Source organism: Nannobrachium achirus (assembly GCF_963921795.1).
Source record: "Nannobrachium achirus genome assembly, chromosome: 4".
In the NCBI taxonomy this organism is placed as follows: domain Eukaryota; kingdom Metazoa; phylum Chordata; class Actinopteri; order Myctophiformes; family Myctophidae; genus Nannobrachium; species Nannobrachium achirus.
Genome location: NC_137813.1, coordinates 50,583,622 through 50,606,460, shown reverse-complemented (window position 1 = coordinate 50,606,460; position 22,839 = coordinate 50,583,622). Strand labels below are relative to the sequence as shown.

General features: G+C 41.9%; 1 protein-coding gene across 6 annotated transcripts in view; it reads right to left on the bottom strand.

The window, feature by feature from the left end:
* Positions 1-5,118: 5,118 nt before the first annotated feature.
* The window catches only part of LOC308283270 (E3 ubiquitin-protein ligase rnf213-alpha-like), a 70,829-nt gene continuing 53,108 nt past the window's right edge, over positions 5,119-22,839 (bottom strand). For 4 of the 6 annotated variants that reach the window (XM_080723661.1, XM_080723660.1, XM_080723662.1 and 1 more), the window contains 12 exons: positions 21,064-21,241; positions 20,690-20,784; positions 19,878-20,129; positions 18,021-18,153; positions 16,724-16,807; positions 15,656-15,836; positions 14,839-15,040; positions 13,762-13,839; positions 12,575-12,772; positions 10,389-10,478; positions 8,426-8,604; positions 5,119-6,396 (listed from right to left, as the gene is read on the bottom strand). In XM_080723661.1, coding sequence (XP_080579787.1) covers positions 6,243-6,396; positions 8,426-8,604; positions 10,389-10,478; positions 12,575-12,772; positions 13,762-13,839; positions 14,839-15,040; positions 15,656-15,836; positions 16,724-16,807; positions 18,021-18,153; positions 19,878-20,129; positions 20,690-20,784; positions 21,064-21,241 — 1,824 coding nt within the window. In that variant the 3' untranslated portion in view covers positions 5,119-6,242. The remainder of the gene's footprint in view (positions 6,397-8,425; positions 8,605-10,388; positions 10,479-12,574; positions 12,773-13,761; positions 13,840-14,838; positions 15,041-15,655; positions 15,837-16,723; positions 16,808-18,020; positions 18,154-19,877; positions 20,130-20,689; positions 20,785-21,063; positions 21,242-22,839) is intronic. The other 2 variants (XM_080723663.1, XM_080723665.1) reach the window with 1 other exon arrangement.

Below are 22,839 nucleotides of genomic sequence, written 5' to 3'. Positions count from 1 at the left end.
TTTCAATACCTTTTTTCATTTATTTTTAATAATTATTTTGGAAAATGGAAAAAATTAAATACAATAAAATATTGTTAAAAATAAATGAAACAAGTTATCGAAAAAACACGACCTGCTCACGTATTAGGAGGGTATTATGAGTCACAAGAAAAAATAACGGGTGTTTTTAATGAATCTATCATGGTTAAAATGGAGTTTGAAGTTACAATGGGTGTGTATGTGGAGGCCTCCTGCAGGAGGAGGACCTGGTAACATTTACATCAAATATCTAAAAATTGAATTAAGCAAATTAAAAGCTGTTCAGGGTGTTCATAAAAGCCTGACTAAACAATAAAATGACCAAAAGTTTTTTTGAAAGTGAAATATCCCTTTAACTTTCTCCCCTCAAATTTATGCTCATCAAGATGACCACAAATTTGCCACTAATTTGATCACCACTAATTTGCCCTTTCTTGGTATTCTTTGTAGGCTACTGTCCAATTAATCAAATTCCCACTTGGCACAACACACCCCCTCCTCAGTGATGCACGCATGCACACACAAGCGAGCATGGAAAAAATTATTTCACCCACGTCTTTACGCTCATAAACCAGTGACGTGACAATAAAGTTGATTCTGATTCTGACATAATAGTACTATGAAAATGGTAATGGTAATAATTATTTTGATATGTATATACATTTTTAGATAAAATATCACTGATTCATTAGTTTAAAGAGGTGATGCCATAGTTTTGGGCTTTTTTGGGTTTGTATGTGTCTGTCAATGGAGTTAACATTACTCTAATAGACCCCCTGGTATGCTTATAACATGCAAATACGTCTTCTTTCCTGTGTATTTTTGGTTTCTCCCTGAAAGTTGAAAGCCTCCGAGTCAAATGCCCAATCTAAATACACCACTTTAGTGACAATAAAATCCTCCCCTCCCCTTATTATCATACGACAACAGCTGTGGGTGTCACTGTTCAACTTCAGGTGGGTCACGGGTGGTGCTAAGGTGAAAACAGGTATAGGCCTACTTAATGAACAGGTGGGTGTGGCCACATAAAAAGCATAATTTTAACACTTTCTGTACACTTGGTTGAAGGTCAGTCAAGAACCAATACAATACAGCCATGTCACAACTCACAACCTTCAACATCAACCACAACCACAACAAACAGACACACCGTGATAGATCCACATAAGTCTTAAATTCCAAATAGACATTTGGAATTGATGGATGGCTAGCTGTCTTGTCAAGTCAAAGCCCAAAACCTCTAGCTTGAACTTAAAGGAAATAACAAACTCCATGTTACAACTCCGTTCAACAGCAGAGACAACACAGCGTACAAACTGTAGAATTCACATCAGCATTCAACTGCAGAGCGGGAAGCGGTCACTGACCATGTTTCGTTGCCACCCAATCGATTGGGTTCCAAAATTACAACAATAGTACAACAGCTTGAATCACATTAGTAGCCTATACAACACAGGGAACAGCAGCAAAGAAGAAAAACACGGTTCCTACCTTGAGCCGTCTTCTACTTGACTTCATGAGATGCGTTAAGTGTTGACCATGCAGGGTCAAACTTGGGTATACGCATGCATAAAGAGATAGAGGCCCCATCTCTCTCTAGTCCATCCTCAGATGAGCTCTCCAGGGGTGCCTCCAGTCCTCTCGATCCTCCATATACTGTACACTACAGTACATCTGTCCAGCTTGCCAGTACTTTCCTCCCCTGCTGGCAGCTACCCCAGTGTCAAAGGCACCCTGACCAGCCTCATTCTCCCGTGGCTCCCATCTTCCCAATAGTTGGTTGGTAGCCCCTCATACAGGTGCTTGTTGATGTTCATCCAGGCGGGATTCACAGCTGTACAGGAGAACAGACTCTTCAGCATTGGTTTTCAAAGCAGGGCCCACGGGTGCAGGTTACCAGGGGGTCCCCAGGAAGAGTAGTTAATATGCAATATTAAATATATTATAGGATCACAATCATTTTAACCACTTTATCCATTGAAGTTGGCTATTCAAACAGAGATTGTTTTTCTTCTCTTCTGCACAAAACATTGGATGGGGGGGTACGCGAGGGGTAACTTTGACAATCACTAGTTCTCAAACTTTTTTCGTGTCAAGCTTGTGAACCTGACCTGAAATACACACATTAGGCCTATCTATTTGTGCTTCAAGCTAGCCTATTTTAGCCTGCATGCTAACATCAAACACAGCTCACTCAACAACATACTTCAGAGTACAGTGCATTATCCTGACTAGTTTTTGTTTTGCCAAGTAAAATAAATAATACAAGTGACATATAATTACACACAATTCAGCTCTTCTGCTTGAACGTAGGCTTAGGCTACTGTATGTTGCCTGGAGAACAAACAGTTGGAAAGAAAACGGCAACGCAGTTTGTCACGGAAAATATAACTTCAAGTTCAACTGTCAGTCTATTAGTAGGCTAGTGTTACTCCTTTACACCCACCAACTTGTTTATTCCATTTTTATTTATTTTTTACTTCCAAATAATGACGGAGAAGGAATGTGTCTGTCTGTCTGTCTGTCTGTCTGTCTGTCTCTCGCACAGGTGACTATGAGGAGCCCGCGCCTGAAGCCAGTGTTGCCATGTCTGCTATTAAAAGCGACACTGGACTTTTTTTCTTTTTCTTTTTTTAAATATTGGTAGTTGCGGGTTGCGTTCTTTTGGTCTTATTGTTTCTAAAGAATAGTTATAAGTTAGTTGGGCTTGTTTCCTAAATGTTGTTACTGTTACTTGATTAAGCCAGTGATTCTCATTAATTGTAGCCCCAAATTAATAGTAGGCCTAGCCTATATTTTGTCCACGGACACCACCCCAGTTAAATGTGTGACCCCTGTAGCCTAGGCTGTACCAGATTTGTGTACTTCATATTTTTTTTTCTTCTTCAAAATAGCAGATCTAGTCTCTTCTTTTGATCTTGTTTTCATGTACCTATAGTTGCTTATTTCTCTCGCAACATACCAACACACTTTATATTGACCAGTAAGACTCCCTAAATCGGGAGATAAGCGACCGGCAGGTGGCATGTAAAAATTGGCCTGATGGTGACGCTACATGGGACAGATCCATGTTGACAGTCAAAGTGAAATAAAAGAAAATAAGCCATCACACTAGTCAAGTCAATGGAACAACAGTAGACCTGTCCTAAGTCAGCATGTTAGATAGCTGTAGGCCCCTTTGTATCATAATAATAATAATAATAAACCTACATAATAGGCCTAATACATGTATTTATTGGGACAGGTGTTTGGGTTCTATTTGCTCTTCTTTCGGTGAATAAATATAACATCATGACTTCAACCTACCTACGTGGCAATGGCATACATTATTTCATATTCATGGTGGACCCTATAGTGGAGTAAGCCTGACACAAGTATTTCCAATACTTTTATACTTTTTACTCAAGTCAATTTTGATGAACAGTTTTACTCGTAACAGTGTTTCTACTTTCCAGTTCATGCTTTTACTTTACTTTAATAGTAGCCTAATTTCCACACCACTGTGTCCGTGTGTCATGTGGCCCTGTTGCTTGCAGGCCACTCAGGTGGCTGACAAGCCAGGGGGTGGCCAGGCAGTCACTGGCATGGTGGTTTTACTTCTGAAGGGTCTGTGTGTGTGCATGTGCGTGTGTGCGCGCGCGTGTGTGTGCGTGCAGCACCCATTTGACATTGTTATGCTAAACACTGCTTAGGTATAAGAGAGGAAATTGAATCAGGGAAGCTGTCCCACGCAGCTCGGCGGCTCCATGTTCTTATCATGTCCATCACCCGCTGATCAGAAACACATTGAGCTCCCACCAACAGAGAGGGTCACGGAGTCACCCGACCTGAGGCAGACAGGCATTTCCTGAGCCTTCCATCATGGATGCGTCTTCCCCTGGCCTGCAGGCGCTGCTGCTGCCTGCCTGGTGGAGGTGATGTAACAAGCCGTTGAAGAGAGGAATTCCAGCCGACCCAGAAGCCGCTGCTGCTGCTGACAGACTGTGAAACGTGTATTTATTATGCTTCGCATTAGGGGGGGGGGGGGCTGGACGACGTGACCCATGATCATTATTGACACGTTGTGAGCTTGGGATTCTGTCCGCAATTCCATTCTGTATTGATGTGGTGCCATAGGAGAGATAACAGGCAAACGTTGACCACAATAACAATTCCTCCAGATTCTCTAATTGTGTAGACTTGCAGAAATGCAGTTAACAATAATTTTACTCTTGTAAAATGCGCTTACGGGTCCATTTGGTTTCATTTTACACTCTCAAGAGTTAAAGATCTATAAGGGTCCATTTGGTTACCAACTCTCCATCATTTAGATGGGGACCTCTGGTTGAGAACCTCTGCACTATTGTACAAGAGAGTATAATACAGGATTAAGCTAATCAAACCAATCAATTTAGTCGATTATAGAAAATCAATACAAATTGATCAATACAAATAAAACCCCACTTCTGCAATATTCGAACACTTCACATGTTTTCATTTCAACCTGTCTTCATAGAATCGGTCATCACCAATTATAAGTTGGCAGATGCTCATTATCCAGAGCACCTTGCAGAAAGCAAGGTAAACACATACACATACACTGTACAGTACATCACATGTATTCGCTCTAGAGGGCTGTGGACCGTTCAGAAACCCGCCTACCAATGACATCAACGGTAGTTAGGTCTGGTCATTTCAAACTTTTTTTATTTATTTGTATTTGGTCATTTCAAACTTTTTTATTTATTTGTATTTAATAAAGACAAAGCCAAGGCTGACGTTTCTATTTGTTTGGAATCCCCATCAAAGATATCACTGCCCACGAAAATGCAACGTGAGTAGAGAGAAATTGTGCCATTTTGTAGTTATTTAGGACCAATTATATGAAGATAGGTTGAGATTAAGTGCTCCTTTAAGTCAGCTATTGGCTCTAAATATCGGTTTCATTAGCATAGTAAACTGACGACTCCTGCCCTTAGTCTGTTTTACGAGGCTACGGTTTCAATACATTTCCAGTTGAACGCCCAACCCTACATCACTGGCAAGGTACAGTGATGACGATACAGTTTAAAATACACAGCTGGAGCAATAAGACAAACTGAAGCAATCATTTGTGGGAGGTACTTATATTTTGTTCAACAATTGCAGTGGTTTATAATGAACATAAAGGCGATCGGTACAGAGAAAGAAAACATTTGGTCCAATCAGGAATGCGAAAAAAATAAGCAGCTTTACAGTTCTGATCAAACTGTGAAATACATATTGATTGCCAAATGGTTGGTTTTATTTGACCTTAGTTCCCAGAGTTAGGACTCCACCTGTGGAGTGTTGTGCACCTGAGTCAAAGAACACATTGTCTAAACTTAGATCATGGCAGAGAAATTTACATTCAAGCAAAGTGAAAGCAAAAAAGTCCTCTTCAGCATTCAGGCAAACAGTGAACAGTGTTAACTGCCCGGGAAAATAGAAAACTATGTCTAACTACAACAGAACATAAATCAGTTCGGCTCAATACAGAGAAGATACACTTGAGTATAGGAGTCAAAATTCACTTTGGTTGTTCTAAATGTGTATTGTGCACTTGTGCAAATTAGCTGGCGCCGCCCTCCTCAAACTTGCGCCCACTGCTCTTTAAAAAAGGCACATCCGTTAATACGTGTGAAAATATATATCACTCATCTGTGACAGTTTTCATTTTTTTTATACGAATGTAAACATTGGCTGTGTGGCGAGCCACAAAAACACCAGAAGGCTTCACTAACATTCATTAACGAAAGCCTGATTCATATTCCGTCGTAAGCAGGCGCGCGTCCCGACAGTGGTGGTCACATCACAAGTTATGAGTGTATGCACGACGGATTTCGTCTCTGTTGTGTGGAAATCTCCAAAACATTTCCAAAACTGTTACTTTTCAGGATTCAAATTCCCCAAAAAATATAAAGTAGCAGATATACCAGGTCAAAATGCGTTTCAAGCTTGTGGATTTGCTACTTGTGATACTTCTGTTTGACGCTGTAGTATGGCGTTACGGCGTTGTAGTAGGGCGTTATTTACAAAAAAAAAAGTAACAAGAGATAAGAGGTTTCTTCCCGACAGCAACTATATGTTTGGGGACGTGGCGGCCGTCGTACGACAAAGCATAAATCAGGTTTCACATGTCATCGTCGTTGCACTCATCTCTGGCTGCGTTCCTGTTTGCGGGCCACGGCAAACCTTCCACGCCTCGATGTACAGTACTGTGACGCTCATCTCTGGCTGCGTTCCAGTTTGTAGGCCACGGTAAACCTCCACGCTTCGATGTACTGAGACAAGCAGATCTGCTCTGGGAAGAACTCCTCCACGTCGGGGGGGACGTCCAGGTCTTTACGCTCCATGTAGGACACCAGCGTGTCTTTCAGGCTGTTCCAAGAAAATATACAGCACACACGCCGTCAGTTCACAATGTTAGCATGGTCTAAAACAGGGGTTTTCAAAGTGGGTGACGGGGCACCCTGGGGTGCCGTGACGGCAGTCCAGGGGTGCCGCGAGATAATTTGATAATATTTGGAATTGGACACTTGAAAAAATATTTAGTATCATTTTAAACTTGAAGTACAAATTTATTTTCAGTCCGTTCTAACCAAAATGGCAATTATCTCAACTTTTTCCTCGCAACATAATCACTAAAATACCGTCACTGTCGGGCAGAAACCTTGTATCTCCAAGTTTCAAATGTGTACGTCTTTTGTTTAAGCAAAGGCCTGCTTCATCATACAAGACTCTCACAAAACTAGTGAAAACAGCCGATCTACAAGCACACAACGCGAGGCGTTGGGGTGCCCTGAGACAAAAAAGTTTGGGAACCCCTGGTCTAAAAAAACAACCGCTACTGTATCACTCACTGTAGGTCAGTGGGTTCCCATCCTTTTATTGCTAAGAGCTCACCCTTCTTATGCTGCGTTCACACTGGTAGCTACAAAGATACAGTCTCTAGCATTAATTTTCGACGGAGGCCAGCGACATGAAGATACAAAGATACGTTTGTAGCTGCTACAAAAGCTACACAAAAGTTGAGCTGGTTTCAACTTCACTCTCTCTCCCCCCCTTATGGAGGCTCTGACACAGTATTTTGTGCCACTGTTTACAGAATATCATAGTTACATTACAATCATAAATAATAACAATAAGTAAAGAATTACAAAACAGTTTCAAGCTAAAAAAGGATCTACAAGCACACCAACCATAAAGTGCAAAACCTAACTAAAGGGCAGCGTTATAATAATAATGGTCGCAAAGCCCGGTTATAGAGCATCGCAGCGGAAGTGGATTCCTGGTGCCACTTAATATTCCCCATTCATTTTTGCCATAGACTTTTACAAATATATTTATAACAATTATGTTAAGCCTCGAACCAAGCCATCCAGGATGGCAGTGAATCATGACCATAAAACCTTTGTTTCTATGAAAAGAACATTTTGAAAATCGCTAAACAAAGGGTAGTTATTAACACATCTGGTGCCAACCCCGAGTTTCCCGAGTTTGTATTGGTACCACCCCTGTGCCAACCCCGAGTTTCCCGAGTTTGGGCCGTTTTTGAAGATTTTTTTTTTTTCAATTTTTTTCTTCAAAGAATTCTTTTTGGACCTCCAGAAATGTATTAGGCATGATCGCGATCGCGAAATTGCATGTTTAACCCCCATACCAACCCATTCTTTCAAACATGGCAGCCATGTTTGTTTACATCTGAAAAAAAAACATAATGGCAGCTAAATCATGAATGCCTGAACGGATTTCCAAGCGGATTTTTTTGTTTGAAAGCTGTGAACAGTATGCACACACGTGGTGCATCATCTAGGCATGGGCGTGCACTATAAATTACATGGAGGTCTATGGAGACCATGGCATCGCGGGACATTGAAGAGAAAAAATCATTGCAACATAAGTGTTAATTGTAGTAAATCAAATAATGTAATATTATGTTTTCACATAGGATCAAAGGTTGTATGGTCATGATTCAGTGCCATCCTGGATGGCTTGGTTCGAGGCTTAACATAATTGTTATGAATATCTTTGTAAAAGTCTATGGCGAAAATTAATGGGGGAATATTAAGTGACACCAGGAAACCACTTCCGCTGCGAGGCTCTATAAAGCAACAATTTCTTTAGAAATGCCCACTAGGGGGCAGCCCAAAACCATTTTGGGGAAATGACAAACTGCAGTAGGGGGTACACATTGCCATTCCTAAAAGTGCCATTCCTACCCACTGCCATTCCTACTGCCAAACCCTAACCCTAACCCTAACCCTAACCCAAACCCTAACCCTAACCCTAACCCAAACCCTAACCCTAACCCTAACCCTAACCCTAACCTCAGTAGGAATGGCAGTGGGTAGGAATGGCACTTTTAGGAATGGAGAACTGACCCCTGCAGTAGGTACGGTCCTCTTACCCCCAGTCGGGCCTGTAGGTATCCGGAGCGCGAGGGTTCTTGAGCGTCAGCAGGAGGAACTCGTGCATCTCCAGAAGGAAGGCATCCGCGCTGCTCTTGGCGAAGAACGCCGTCAGCAGCCTGCGTTCCTCCTCGCCCAGGGCCCGGCGGTACTCCTCCGAGATCCCCACAAACGGGTCCTGAGGGCCACAGTCAATGAAGGAATTTAATCAGAGGCGTAATTTCAGAAAGACATGGGGGGTAGGGCTGTCACGATTATGACATTTTACATGACGATTAATTTTCACTCAAATAATTGCGATTAACGATTTAATTGTGTTTTTGTCGTTGACAATTATATTTCTGTTTGGCTTTTAGGCTTTGAGGTTGCACATGGCAGATATGACACATAACCTAAATATACAAAGAAATTACTGACATATTTGACAACTTTATACTAGTTAAAAAAGAACATTGATAGTGGAAATAGCCGATCTACAAGCTCACAACGCGTCGCAGCTTGTAGATCTGCTATTTCCACTATTTCTGAAAATGTTTGTCAATGTATGAACATTTTTCAACATGGAAACGATTATGATGATTATGAAAAATAATCACGATTATGTCAAATAATCGCGATTAGACGGTTATGTGATAATTGTGACAACCCTACATGGGGGGTGGGGTGGGGGGCTTAATTCACTGGTTCTCAACCTGGGGTCCAAAATAGGACCTTTACGGATCTGTAACTCTGAGAGTGTACAAATGGGCCATTCGTATACTCGCAAGAGTTCAAATTAACATTTCACAGTGTAGATTGTGATACCAATACTTTTTTTTCACATTTCAAATCAGATCTACAAGCACACTAGAGCTTGTAGATTGTCTATTTTCAAAAGTTGTTATACATATGATACATATTCATATCATTCTGCATAATGAGTACTTTTACATTTGGTACATTAACTCATTCCCTGCCAGGCCCGATAGTCCCGAGATTATTCCAATGTCTTTCCCCGCCAGGCCCGATAGTCACGAGAATTAAAAAAAAAAAAAAAAAAAAAAAAAAAAAATCAAAATTTTTTTTTTTCAAAAACTTTTTTTGACCCCCAAAAATGGAGTAGGCATGATAGCAATCGCGAAATTGCATGTTTAACCCCCATAGCAACCCCATCTTTCAAGCATGGCAGCCATTTTGGCAGCCATCTTTGTTAAACATAGTGGCTGTTATCTCATGAATGCCTGAACGGATTTCCATTCGGAATTTTTTGTTTGAAAGCTGTGAGCAATGTGGACACACGTGGTGCATTATCTAGGCATGGGTGTGCATGATCCGTGCACACCCAATTACATGGAAGTCTATGGAGACGAATGGCAGGTGGGAGTACGGAGGTATGTTAAAATGGCGGTCAATGTGTTAAGTATAAATTGATGTCAATACTTGTGTACTTTTACGCACATTTAAATGACCAGACTTTTATTTACACATTTCTACATTGCAGCATTGATATTTTTACTTAAAGGACAACTTTAGTTTTTTACAACAAGGGTTCATATTTTAGATTGTAATTAAAGAATATAAAAGATGAGTGTTAAATTGATTTCATTTACTAAATATGTCATTTTACACAGAATAAGCCCATTCCCAAGATACAACGCAACCTTTCATGGTTGGATGTGACTTATGGGGGCTAGAGGTGTTACTGCAAATAGCAATAAAGAAACTGCTGGCTTATTGTGTCTAAAAAGACATATTTAGCCAATTGTACGCATGCCCGCATGCGTACGCATGCCCCACATTTTAACAAGGTAAATGTGATAAAACAATAGAACGAAGCAAATTAAAACATTTTAACTCTCACTTTTTCTTTTCTCTAATTACAATCTAAAATATGAACCCTTGTTGTAAAAAAACAAAGTTGTCCTTTAAGTGAAAACATTGAGTACTTTTTTTCCATCATTGCCAACATTGTCGTTGTCTTACCCTCTTGAGGCGGAGCATCTTCTCTGATTTGAGCGAAGTCAAGAGCTGCCACAGCGCCACACAGTGGTTCAAACTGCACATGCTCAACGCCTGTGTGCAAACCACAAAACAAGACAGTTCATACATTGCGTCATGCACAGTCAAAGACCAACAACTTGTTATTCATTTTGAACTAAGCTATTTACAGAGAGTACACTCATCTGGTAGAAAAGAGAGACCATATCATTTCAGTCAGGCTGAAACCTTGCATCTCCATATTCAGGGATTAAAGCAAAAAAAAAATCCCAAGACGGAAATGTATTTTGCAAACGAGTTTCTGATTTGCAAACATAACAAGTGTTCCGTTGCTTATTTTAATGCAAGAGAACGTAAGCAAACGTTTATTGTCAATTACTGCTGCCTTCCCTGTAAACACACATTTAGATAGTATAGCCTCCCTGCTTACATGTAAAACTCCAGTGACTTCCATTATTCCTGTGATTTCATCTTTTGGACACTGCCATCCATAAAGAGAGAGCGACGTCTCAATTCGCCCATTACTTTGCAGCATGAAATAACACCACCACTCACCTACTGTAATTCAGCGGAGGTCCCAAAAGTTTAACACACTTCCAAATGGTGTACATCGTTTAAGCCATAGGAGCATGATTATCTATCCTTATCATAAATATGAACTTTAGCCAAACTATTGCGAGTAATCCATGTGATGTTTTGTTGTGCATCGTCGTAGCTACTAGCTTCCCGGTGCTGCAAAGTAACTTGCTAACAAACAGAGGCATTTCCTCGCAGTACAGCGGATTTCAAAATAAGAGCCTACCGTAATCTGATCAAGTCAACAGTCAAGTCACGTCAACTGGTTTTATTTTTAAGTCTACTTACAGGAAGTAGTTGGCTGAACTGAATTAGAAGTACATGACACACAAGCACTCCACCACAGACTGATGCTATAAAAAGTATTAGCGCAGACGGCTCAACTTTTTTCTTTTTTAGCGAATCTGCACTGATCTCATAAATAGCCCCTAGGGACTCCTCAAGACGGAAATCCGTCCCCAGGACGGAGAACTTTAAGCCCTGCAGCATATTTCAACTTTGTATGTTAGTTTTGCACAAATGAATCCCCTACTTAGAATATTCAATCTACAGATACAAGAGTGTCAAAGACTGCAGTAGCGAAAATAGCGTGTCTACAAGCTGAAAACTACTTTGGGCGCTTGTAGTTCAGCTATTTTACTATTTTAGAGTTTCGTGAACGTGTCTAAAATGTGTCTGCGAGTTTTAGAAATACCGAACGAATGAAAAGTATCAACAAAGAGCGTGTGACTAAATCATAACTACCGTACATTGGATACATTTGGAAGTTATTCCCCCCCCCCCCCCCTTTCCTGGAAAGTAACAGTTTTTGGCCATGCAAGGTTTTCCGCCCCGACAGCAACAACACACAGTATGGGGAGGATCCGGGTGAAGATAGTGTCTTTTAACGACAGAGTAGCAAATTAACCCATTTAGGCCTAGAATTATTGAATGCTTTAACCAGTGAAAAATAGCAGATATGCAAGCTCACAGCGCGGCACCGAGTGCTGCGCTGCGAGCTTGTAGATCTGCTATTTTTGAAAAAGTCGTGAAAATGTGTGCAAATCTTTGAATAATAATATGTATTTTCAAAGCGAACGTTTGTAACTCAAATTTTGCTTCTGGGGGGGTCCCTGGAACTAGATATTTAGAGATGCGGATCCGTGGCCAAATACATATCATTTTGGGGGTCCTTCACATGAAAAGGTTTGAGAACCACTGACATAGTGGTCTCTCAAGAACAGACTAACTTTTCACATTTAAGTGAAAAGGACCTTTTCTTTGACGATGGCTAAGCCAGATTGCTGACATAGAAACATAGGGTTTTTCAAAAAACCTTAGAAGGATTCAAAAGACACTTATAGAATCGGCTCAAAATTCAAATTTTCACGATATTTCAAAAATAGCAGATCTACAAGCTCGCGAGCTTGTATATCTGCTATTTTTGAAATATTTAAAGCATAAAATATTCCGGAATAAAGTGTTCATGCCTAAATGGGTTAAGGAAGTTCAACGCGGGCCACTGTTTGTCTCGAGACGAGGCTGAGAGAGAGAGAGAGAGGCAGCACAAGGCCGAGATAAGACTGTGTGTGTGTGTGTGCGTCTGGCTCCCAGACCTTGAGGATGTGCGGAGGTGTCTGGTCTCCCATCTGCAGCACCTCCCCCAGGTAGCAGGACAGCTGCATGTGGGGCTCTCCCCCGGTCATGGCCAGGAAGCCCAGGGCCACCTCCACCGTGGACAGGGCCTCGCACGCCTCGCTGTACGACTGCAGCTCCCCGCGCAGGGCGGACAGGGTCAGGGTCGCCAGTGGCTCCTGTTTTAGGGATGCAAGACAAGACAAGACAAGAGAAGAGAAGACAAGACAAGACAGAAAGACATTGACATATCTCGGTCACTCTTTTTGTTTTTATAACACTCGACCACAAAACCCATTTAATGCCCAGACATGAAAGGGTTAAATGTCCAAGCTGCCGGCCGCCTGCTCCGTCCGCGACCAGTCTCTTATTTTGAAGGCCGGAAGTAGATCGAGCTAACTAAACGAATTCCTACTTGACGGAGATTCACCCGGAAGTACTTGTGGTCGAAATGTAAACAGGGGTGGAAGATGGATCCCTTTATACTTTTGCTATTTTAGCGAGAATCCAATGCCATCCTTGGCATCAAAAGTGTTTTTTGGGAGAAAATGGACATTAAAGATGAGAAAGACCATTGGCTTCCATGTTAAGGGATCACTATTGTGTGCACGTGCCACGTGGATGCGCGATGATGATGAATCGGCGATTCCACCCGTGCCAGCACTTTTCGGACGGTATGTAGCCATTGCCAGCTTTACTGTATATACAGTAAATAGCCCGCGACATCGCGTGATCGGCACTCTAGATACCTTTTAATATTTCACGAGTATTTGCGGGATCGGCTACAAATGAGTTAAGAATGATGATTTAGATGTTGTTTAGACAGATGCCAGGTTAATTGTTTACCTGGTATCCAATAGCTTTAAATGTACAGAATATTATTTATTTAGATAGCATGCAAGCCGTAAAGCTAACTAGGGTCTCCTTTTTTGTTGAACTTGTACCAGTGATTTGTGCGGTCATGAAACTGTACTTTTTCCTATTGCAAACTTCAATAAAATGAATCAATCCATCAATCAATTAGACAGATGCTAGGTTCACTGATTACCTGCATGGTATCCTAAAGTCTTTGAGGCACTAACTATACGGTTGTCTCTGATCTATTCGATAAGCAACACGGTTATAAATGGGGCTGAACAGGAAGGTAGAGGAAATAGAAGAAACGTACTTGTTTAACTTTGCTTTTCACGTCCTTCAGGATAGTCTCGTAGTTGCGGTCATGTCTGTTGACCAGCGTTGGAATGCCCTGGAGTTGAGAAAAAAGGGGGAAAACATGACATGACAGACACACAAACAATCGCTGGCAACAAAGGCAGAGCTCAAATAGGCCTCATTTCAAAAACAGCTAAAATAGCTGATCTACAAATAAGGTGAAGGTCATAATAAGGCATCGCAATGCATCACATTGTGACCCTTTAGATCTTTTTTTCCCCTTTTTTTTTAACCCATTCAGAACGGGTACACATTACTGTGTATCATTATTTTATGCTTTAACTATTGAAAAATAGCAGATAATACAAGCTCACAGCGCGGCACCGAGTGCCGCGCTGCGAGCTTGTAGATCTGCTATTTTTGAAAAATTGTGAAAATTTGAATATTGACCCGATTCTATAAGTGTCTTTTGAATCCTTCTAAGGTTTTTTTTGAAAACCCCATGTTTCTATGTCAGCAATCTGGCCAGCCATCGTCAAAGAAAAGGTCCTTTTCACTTAACTGGAGCTCAGTTAGTCTGTTCTTGAGAGACTACCATGTCAGTGGTTCTCAAACCTTTTCATGTGAAGGACCCCCAAACTGATATTTATTTGGCCACGGACCCCCATCTCAAAATATTTAGTTCCAGGGACCCCCCAGAAGCAAAATTTGAGTTACAAACGTTCGCTTTGAAAATACACATGTTCAAAGATTTGCACCCATTTTCACGACTTTTTTCAAAAATAGCAGATCTACAAGCTCGCAGCGCGGCACTCGGTGCCGCGCTGTGAGCTTGTATATCTGCTATTTTTCATCTGTGGCGCTGCCTCTGGTGTTGTAATTATGGACATCCTTAATGTTTATAAAGTATTTTGACAGGTACTTGGGTATCATAGTGGTGTAGTGTATCTTGTACACCAGGCCCATTGCAAGTTGCTGTACTCTGTCATCTACTCTGAGCCACCCCACTCTTGACTGGTGAGTAGCGGTGAGGTGAGTCTGACCCATATTGTTTGGGAAGCCCAGATCTAAGGGGTTGTTCCAAAGCACTCACGTTGAGGGAGATGAGAGGTTTGCCCTGCAGGAAGCGGGTCAGTATCTGTCTCTGGATCTTGGGCAGGTCGTACTCGTGCACGGTCTCCTGGCCCCGCTCCATGCTGTACTGGCTGTTGGACAGAACCAGCGGCAGCAGGTCTCTCTCCGGCTCGTAGCGGATCACGTGCAGCTCCGTCAGGTCCGCAGGGCTCACCGTGTAGCTGGGGACGGGTGCAAGGGACAGGGCAGTCAGTCATCAGGAATGTTAATTTTTTTTAAATTATTTTTGAGTGTTCATTCACTATGAACTTTTAATTGTTATGCAGAAAGGATAGGCATACATAAGCTTTGAGCTTCTGCAGCCTATGCCTTTTCGATCAGCCAGTAATTGTTAGATTGAAGTGTGGAATGTTTTTTTTTGTGATGACTTTGTTGAAGATAGAAATAAACTAAACTAAACTAATAACTAAACTAAAAAAACTTGTGACAGAGGTTCTCAACCTTGTCAGGACACTGTTTCATGTCAGGATCCCAAATGTATCCAATCAGGAGAGAGAACTCATACACGATAAAGGATAAACAAGTGAAATTGGAAGGGATGAAACAAATTGAAACAAATGAGCAGACATTTGGACTCGGATACATCGATACATTTATACCAAAGACGTTACTTTTATGCTACAGTAAGTAATCCTGCGGCATAATTTGAGTGTCTTTCATCCTAACCTAAAAAATACTAAACAAAAGGTTCATAAGAAGTGCAGATACTAATACTATGCCATGCAGCAGTGAGTGAGTAGCGTAAGCAAGCATGCGTGAGGCAACAGCGCCCTCACCTGGTGGTCTCTCCGGTGTGCTTGTCCACGCAGTAGACCAGCTCGTTGTGCACAGAGATGAGGTAGCTGACCAGAGCCGTGGAGCACAGGCCGGGGCCCTGGCGGCGAGGCAGGAGCACCCTGAAGTCACTGCTGAGGTCCAGGTCCCTCTGGGAGAACTCCTCCGGAAGCTTGATCTCACCTGGAAGTAGGGCATTCACCAAATAATCAAATATTCGAATATCAAAGTCACTATTCGACGTTGTTCACCGAAGTCGAATATTCGCTTTTTTATTTTATTTTATTGTTTTGTCTCTGGAAAAAAAAATCTTTGTGGTTTATAAAGCTTGGCTAGATAGGAAGTCATAAGAACCCTGACAAGCACTTGGAATTGTAGGTATTACATTTAATGTGACTCGGTTCCACAGATAAATATTGTGAAAATAGCAGATCTACATGCTCACAACGCCTCACGACGCGAGGCGTTGTGAGCATGTAGATCGGCTATTTTCACAATGTTCGTCTCTTGCTTACTTAATATTTGACAGTTTGTCCAGTCCTGTCAAATATTCGACTATTCGAATACTTTGAGGTCGAATGATTCGAATACTAAAAATCACTATTCGTGAATGCCCTAGCTGGAAGCATCACATTGTCATCAAAGCAAAGGATGAGGAGCTTTTGCATGGCTCGTGGGATTATCATAATTGTCATACCTTGTTAAATCTTTGCTTAAAACGCACCTTTATAGATTCACTTTTAATGCATATTCCTTCTAATAGAGGGTATGTACGTGACATCATCACCATACCCGGAAGTTATGCAGGAACGCCTACTGAGTGGCAAAAAACTACTTTCTGGCCTTGCCCATACATCCAAACAGAAAGTTCCTATCTGACTGCATTAAACAACGTCAAACTCACTTTGCCACTCAATTTGCCATTCACTTTATGCACGCGCCTACCCTCTATTCCTCCTAAATGTCCTACTTTTTTATGTGTATTTTTGCTTCTTGTGTAAAGCACGTTGGAACACAGTTTTGAAAGGTGCTATACAAATAAAGTTTACTATTGTTATTAAGATGTTTACCGTTGTTGGCCAGGGACACCCTGAGCTGGTTCCAGGTTGTCAGGAAGATGTTGATGCGCTTCTCGTACCAGGCTTTCAGGGACGCTGGGTGCAGATGGAGATGAAACATTGAATTAAACAAACGGCTTCATGATTCAGCGAGATGAGATTTCATAAGCCTTCATTTTAGATAAAACATCATGTACAACTGGAGGTGTGCTGCAGCATAAGTCCAGAATATGCTTGGATATTTTAAACAGTCAGTTGTGAGGGGTGTAAGGAAAGGGTGGGATTGATCGGCGTCTTGATTATGAACCCTATATAGGGCAGTGCTTCTCAACCTTTTCTGGCCGAAACCCCCTCATGTGAGCTTGTAGATCGGCTATCTTCAAAATATGTGCCTCTTTCAGAAAGGGAACACACACTGGACGCGGAGGCGACGCGGAAGCGGCGCGTCAAAAAATGCTGCCTCGCCTGCCGCGCCGATACGCCACTGTTCTATTTGTCCGGCGTTGCCGCGCGTTTAACATGTTCTCCCATGGTTCTCCCCACCGGGGGAAATGGATGTGCTGTGTGGCAGCGCGCCGCATCCATTTGGGGTTACCGCACGGCACTTCATGTGCGTCGATACCACAACGTGGCGCTGCGCAGCCGTCCGCGTTCAGTGTGTGCTCCCCTTTATAGTATTTGACAATTTGGCTAATGATTGACCAGTTTTTATAGTATTGTTTGTCGATTATTGTGATGCAGTAATGGTCTTTTTTTTTCTATTCAATTCACTGTTATCTGGGGGTCCCGGCCCACAGGTTGAGAACCAATGTTCTCGCTGTGTCACATGCTTCCATAGAAGAGTCGTGGCGACAGAGAACTAGCACAATGTCAGAGTTACAGATCTGCATAGGGCCCATTTAGGGCTGGTTCGGAGTAGGGATGGGACGATATGCTATATTATCGTTTATCGTGATAAAAAAAACACTCGTAACAATCGTATCGTGGAGATTTAATTTATCGTGATATTGTCCTCTGTCATGCACTGGGATCACCTTTATTTGCCGAGCTGCATATCCAGTACCACTTAAACCCTCTATAATTGGTAAAAGGTACTTATAATATACGTACTTGTCTTTTTTCCCCCCACTTTTTTGGCAAATGTCTTTGCCAAAAAATAGCCGATCCTCAAGTTCACAACGCATCGCAACTATTTTTTGGCAAATGTTCCTCATCATCGCAATTCACGATTTATTTTGTCACAATAATCGTGATATGAAATTTTCATATTGTCCCATCCCAAGTTCAGAGCAGACCGTGGCTCCACTACCTCCTCTGTGACTGTGGAGGAACTCTGCCATGGAGCCATAGGTCACGTCAGTGACATTCTGGAACTTCTTGACCAAGTCTTTCTGCAGCGTGAGGATGTCAGGAAGGAACTTCACCAACCGCAGCTCCGCTTCCTGCATGGTACAAATGGCAACAACCAGTTTTAACAAATGATCGTAGAACCCACACACTCAGAACATATCTTGGAAATCATCATTATTTGTCATATCTCCAGTGTGCAATTTGTGTTAAGAAATCCTAAAATGCAAAAGACGACAAAGAATTCTTAATTCACCCTTTGTCAAGTCTCGCCCGTTGTCCTGCCCCTATTCGCACCCACTGGTTGCTGTGTCTTGGTGGGACAAAAGTCCTTTCTCTCCATCCACTACCATTGAAATTCAGTTGCTTCGTATTGTTATTCAATTCTCATTTTAAACTTGGTTTCAGTAAAAAGGAGACTCTCAGGTGCCTGGGCATGTTTTTAAATGTTTTTACAAAAACAACGTTTATTGAATGCTTTAACTATTGAAAAATAGCAGATATACAACTATATACTTGTAGATCTGCTATTTTTGAAAAAGTTGTGAAAATCTTTGAATATGTGTATTTTTAAAGCGAACGTTTGTAACTCAAATTATGCTTCTGGGTGGTCCCTGGAACTAGATATTTTGAGATGCGGGTCCGTGGCCAAATACATATCATTTTGGGGGTCCATCACGTGAAAAAGTTTGAGAACCACTGACATAGTAGTCTCTCAAGAACAGACTAACTGAGCTCCAGTTGAGTGAAAAGGACCTTTTCTTTAACGATGGCTGGCCAGATTGCTGACGTAGAAACTTTTCAAAAAATCTTAGAAGGATTCAAAAGACACTTATAGAATTGGGTCAAAATTCTAATTTTCAAGATTTTTCAAAAATAGCAGATCTACAAGCTCGCAGCGCGGCACTCGGTGCCGCGCTGTGAGCTTGTATATCTGCTATTTTTGGAGCTGTGTGAAGCACAGGCTCCCTATACGTGGCTGTGTGGGTCTGTGTGTGTGTGTGTGTGTGTCTGTCTGTCTGTCTGTGTGTGTGTATGTAGCCTGAACTTCCTAAACTTCGGCACGCCACTAGTCCCACAGTTTTGCCACCACACACTCGCGCCATATGTCAAATCGACCGGCTTACTCGGGAATCGTGGGCTAGTAACTTGCTAAGAGAAAGGTTCAATAGTTTAATTGATATTAATTTATTAGTGAATTAATTTTCCCCATTGACTTATAATGGGAATCGCAAAAACTCACATTCAATTATTTGTCTCTCGCAAACCATAGGGGCTAGAGTTTCAAGACTTGGAGAGGAGGTTCATAATGATTTCAAGGATTAAATAAAAAATAATTGTGTCATTTGGCCGCATGGTGGCGCCATAACACCCCACTTTACGTTTTGGCCTGTAACTCTTGAACCGTAGGTCGGAAAATTAAAAATATTTTTTCCCTGGATTCCTTGGGTCATGACGCATCTCCCCATATAGGCCACGCCCATTTGCGCCATGATAGATTTTCCGCCATCTTGAATTTTCTCCAAAACACACTTTTTGCTCCTTTTCCTACATATTTTCTTCAAATGTCACAAAAATCGGTACACATGATCCACACACACACACACACACACACACACACACACACACACACACACACACACACACACACACACACACACACACACACACACACACACACACACACACACACACACACACACACACACACACACACACACACACACACACACACACACACACACACACAGCTCCACTTCACACGGGTGTGATTTTTTAATAGTTAAAGCATAAAATAATAATACACAATAATGTGTACCCTCTGCAGGAACCTCCAGAGGACGGGCAGGGTGTCTCTGCCGTCGTTCTGCTCCACCATGTGGGCGAGGCTCAGCAGAGACACCTTCTCCCGGCAGCTCCACACGGCCGAGCCGTGGATCAGAGAGTCTGTGGGCAGCGACGCCAGGAAGAGACCGGGATCCCCAAACACCAGCTTGACCACCGGGTTGGCAGACACCCGGGAGTCTGCCCGGACGAACGCGTTCACTTCCCTCAGCTGTCGGTCCAAGTGCTGGGAACGAGAGAAGAGGACATACGTTCACGTTTCCCTCACGCGAGAGAAGAAAACCCGCTTTGTTTCCTTACATGGACAGTAATCGGTCCAAGTAGGCAGAGTAAAATCCTCATGTTAAAGGAGTAGTTCACCCCAAAATGACTTTTTTTTTCCTATTGATTAGTCACGCCATGGAGACTAGAGTTCAATAATATTTTTAGTTTTTTGTCGCATTCCTAAGACAAAAATGTGATAACAATGAATTTATCCCCATTCGTTCCGGATGGGGACCCGTTTTGAAACGGGTCCCCATCCGGAATCAATGGGGGTAAATTTACTCGAATCAAATTTTTGTCTTAGGAATGTGACAAAAACCCAAAAAATATTATTGAACTCTACTCTCCATGGCGTGACTAATCAATAGAAAAAAAGTCATTTTGGGGGTGAACTACTCCTTTAATTTAACTTTGAGAGTGCACTCTCTGAGTTACAAATGGATATATATATATATATATATATATATATATATATATATGACTATGTATAAACTGAGCATGAAATGGGGTAATGGCGTTTACCTTGAGCTGGGGTGTGATGACAGAGTTGCTCACACTGATCTCCCAGCCACTTCTGAACTCTTTGGAGGAGAGCAGGTTGTCATACGGAACAGGCCCTGAGAGGCAAGAAAACATTTCGGTAAAACTCTAGAATACATTGTCTAACTCCTTTGAAATGCAGGGATGGCCCTTGTGTATGCACTGGTTGACACCAGTAGCAGTGTCCAAAAATGTGTTTTGCAAGAATCGGCCTCATGGTGGCGCTAGAAGTGGGCCATGTGAGAAATGAGGGGTGGAGGTTGTGGTTTGGCAGCCAAGGAGTGTGTGATCAAACACTATTTATGCAACTATTATTTTGTGAGTGCGTAAATTGTTTATGATGTAGTATTGTTTACACTTACACTGGGCCTGGATGGGTTCCAGGAGGCTGCTGATGAGCAGGTGGACAGTGATGACCATGTCGTCTGTCCCCTTGCCCAGGGCTCTGGTCAGATGCTCCATGTCCTTCTGCAGGTGACCATGGAGGAACGGCCCCGGGTCAGGGACCGGAGGCCTGACGATGGTAGAGATGGCCTGGAAACACACACAGACGCACGACTAGGTGGATTTGCCAAGATATCAACATCATTATAGAGCATCGCAGTTGAAGCCCCACCGCGCGATGCGACGCGTTGTGAGCTTGTAGATCTGCTATTTCCACAATTTTTTTTTACTTTAAAAAAACTTTAAAAAACTTTTGAAAACATTTTTCAACATGGAAACGATTATGACTATTATGAAAAATAATCGCGATTAAGTCAGATAATTGCGATTAGACGATTATGTAATAATTGTGACAACCCTAGCCCCACCCCGTCCTCACTCTGGTGTCGGAAGCGTTTTCCACATTCATTTCTTCCTGGAGAGGAATCATGTCAATATTCAAATTTTTTTGAATGCAAAGATTAATTAGAAAGCTGAAAAAAGGGCAGGGTACAAGACTGTGTACATCATTATTTTTAAAATTGCGGAAACTACACTCCCAGAATGCATTGCGAATGACACTTGTTTCCTGAAATATAGCCCTTAAATCACGCTCAGTTTAGTTATCCAGGCCAGCATATGGCCTGAAATGTATATAGTGATTGTCATCTCTGTGGACGCTCTTATCGTCATCCTTAACATGCATATAGAACCATTTTACAACCACCAGCCTAGTGGTAAGTGTACATTGAATTGCTATGACTTTGTGGCTGATAATGAAAAACCCTATGTTGAAAATGAATGGAAAATGGACTTCCGACACCTCACTGCGATGCTCTATATGACTGTGATGGTGGGCTCTGACAACAATCAATCTTTCATATCGTTGCTGTCGGGCAGAAACCTCTTAGCTCTGTGTTCTTTCATAAATCAATGCCCTTACAGTGTCACGCAAAAGCATGGTCAGCAGGTCATTCAGTACAGAAAACAAACCAACACGTCCACTACTACAGTTGTTCTCAACCTTTTCAGGCCGCGACCCCCAAAATAATCATATTTTAACTGGGGACCACCCCACCCTGACGAGCACTAAGAGTTGAGGCATTACATTTTGTACACAAACACAGTTCTAAGACTTCTAACGCGAGGCGTTGTGAGCATATAGTGCTATTTTCACAATTTCTGCCTTTTATATTTGACAATTTGGCCAATGTTTAATTTGTCATTTTAGAGGTATTAAAAAAGTCCTTAAATTGCCACTTTAGAAATGTACAGATACCCTCTATACACTTGAACTGTATGTTGGTTTGTTTACTGTTGAGTGAGAAAACAATGTTGCACATTAGGTTAATCATCTGGGGAGCCCCCCAAAATAATTTGGGGACGCCCCACAGGTTGAGAACCACTGCACTACTACACGGTGCATTAGTTGATTTCTACGATTACTTTGACATTCAAAGAAAGTCTCCAGACTGTGTTGGTTGCTGTAGTGAAAGCTACCTGTGCGTAGGGCTGTCACGATATGACATTTTACATGACGATTAATTGTCACTCAAATAATTGCGATTAACAATTTAATTGTGTTTCTGTCATTGATAATTACATTTCTGTTTGGCTTTTAGGCTTTGAAGTTGCACATGGCAGATATGACACATAACCTAAATATACAAAGAAATGATGGACATATTTGACAACTTGCTAGTACTACT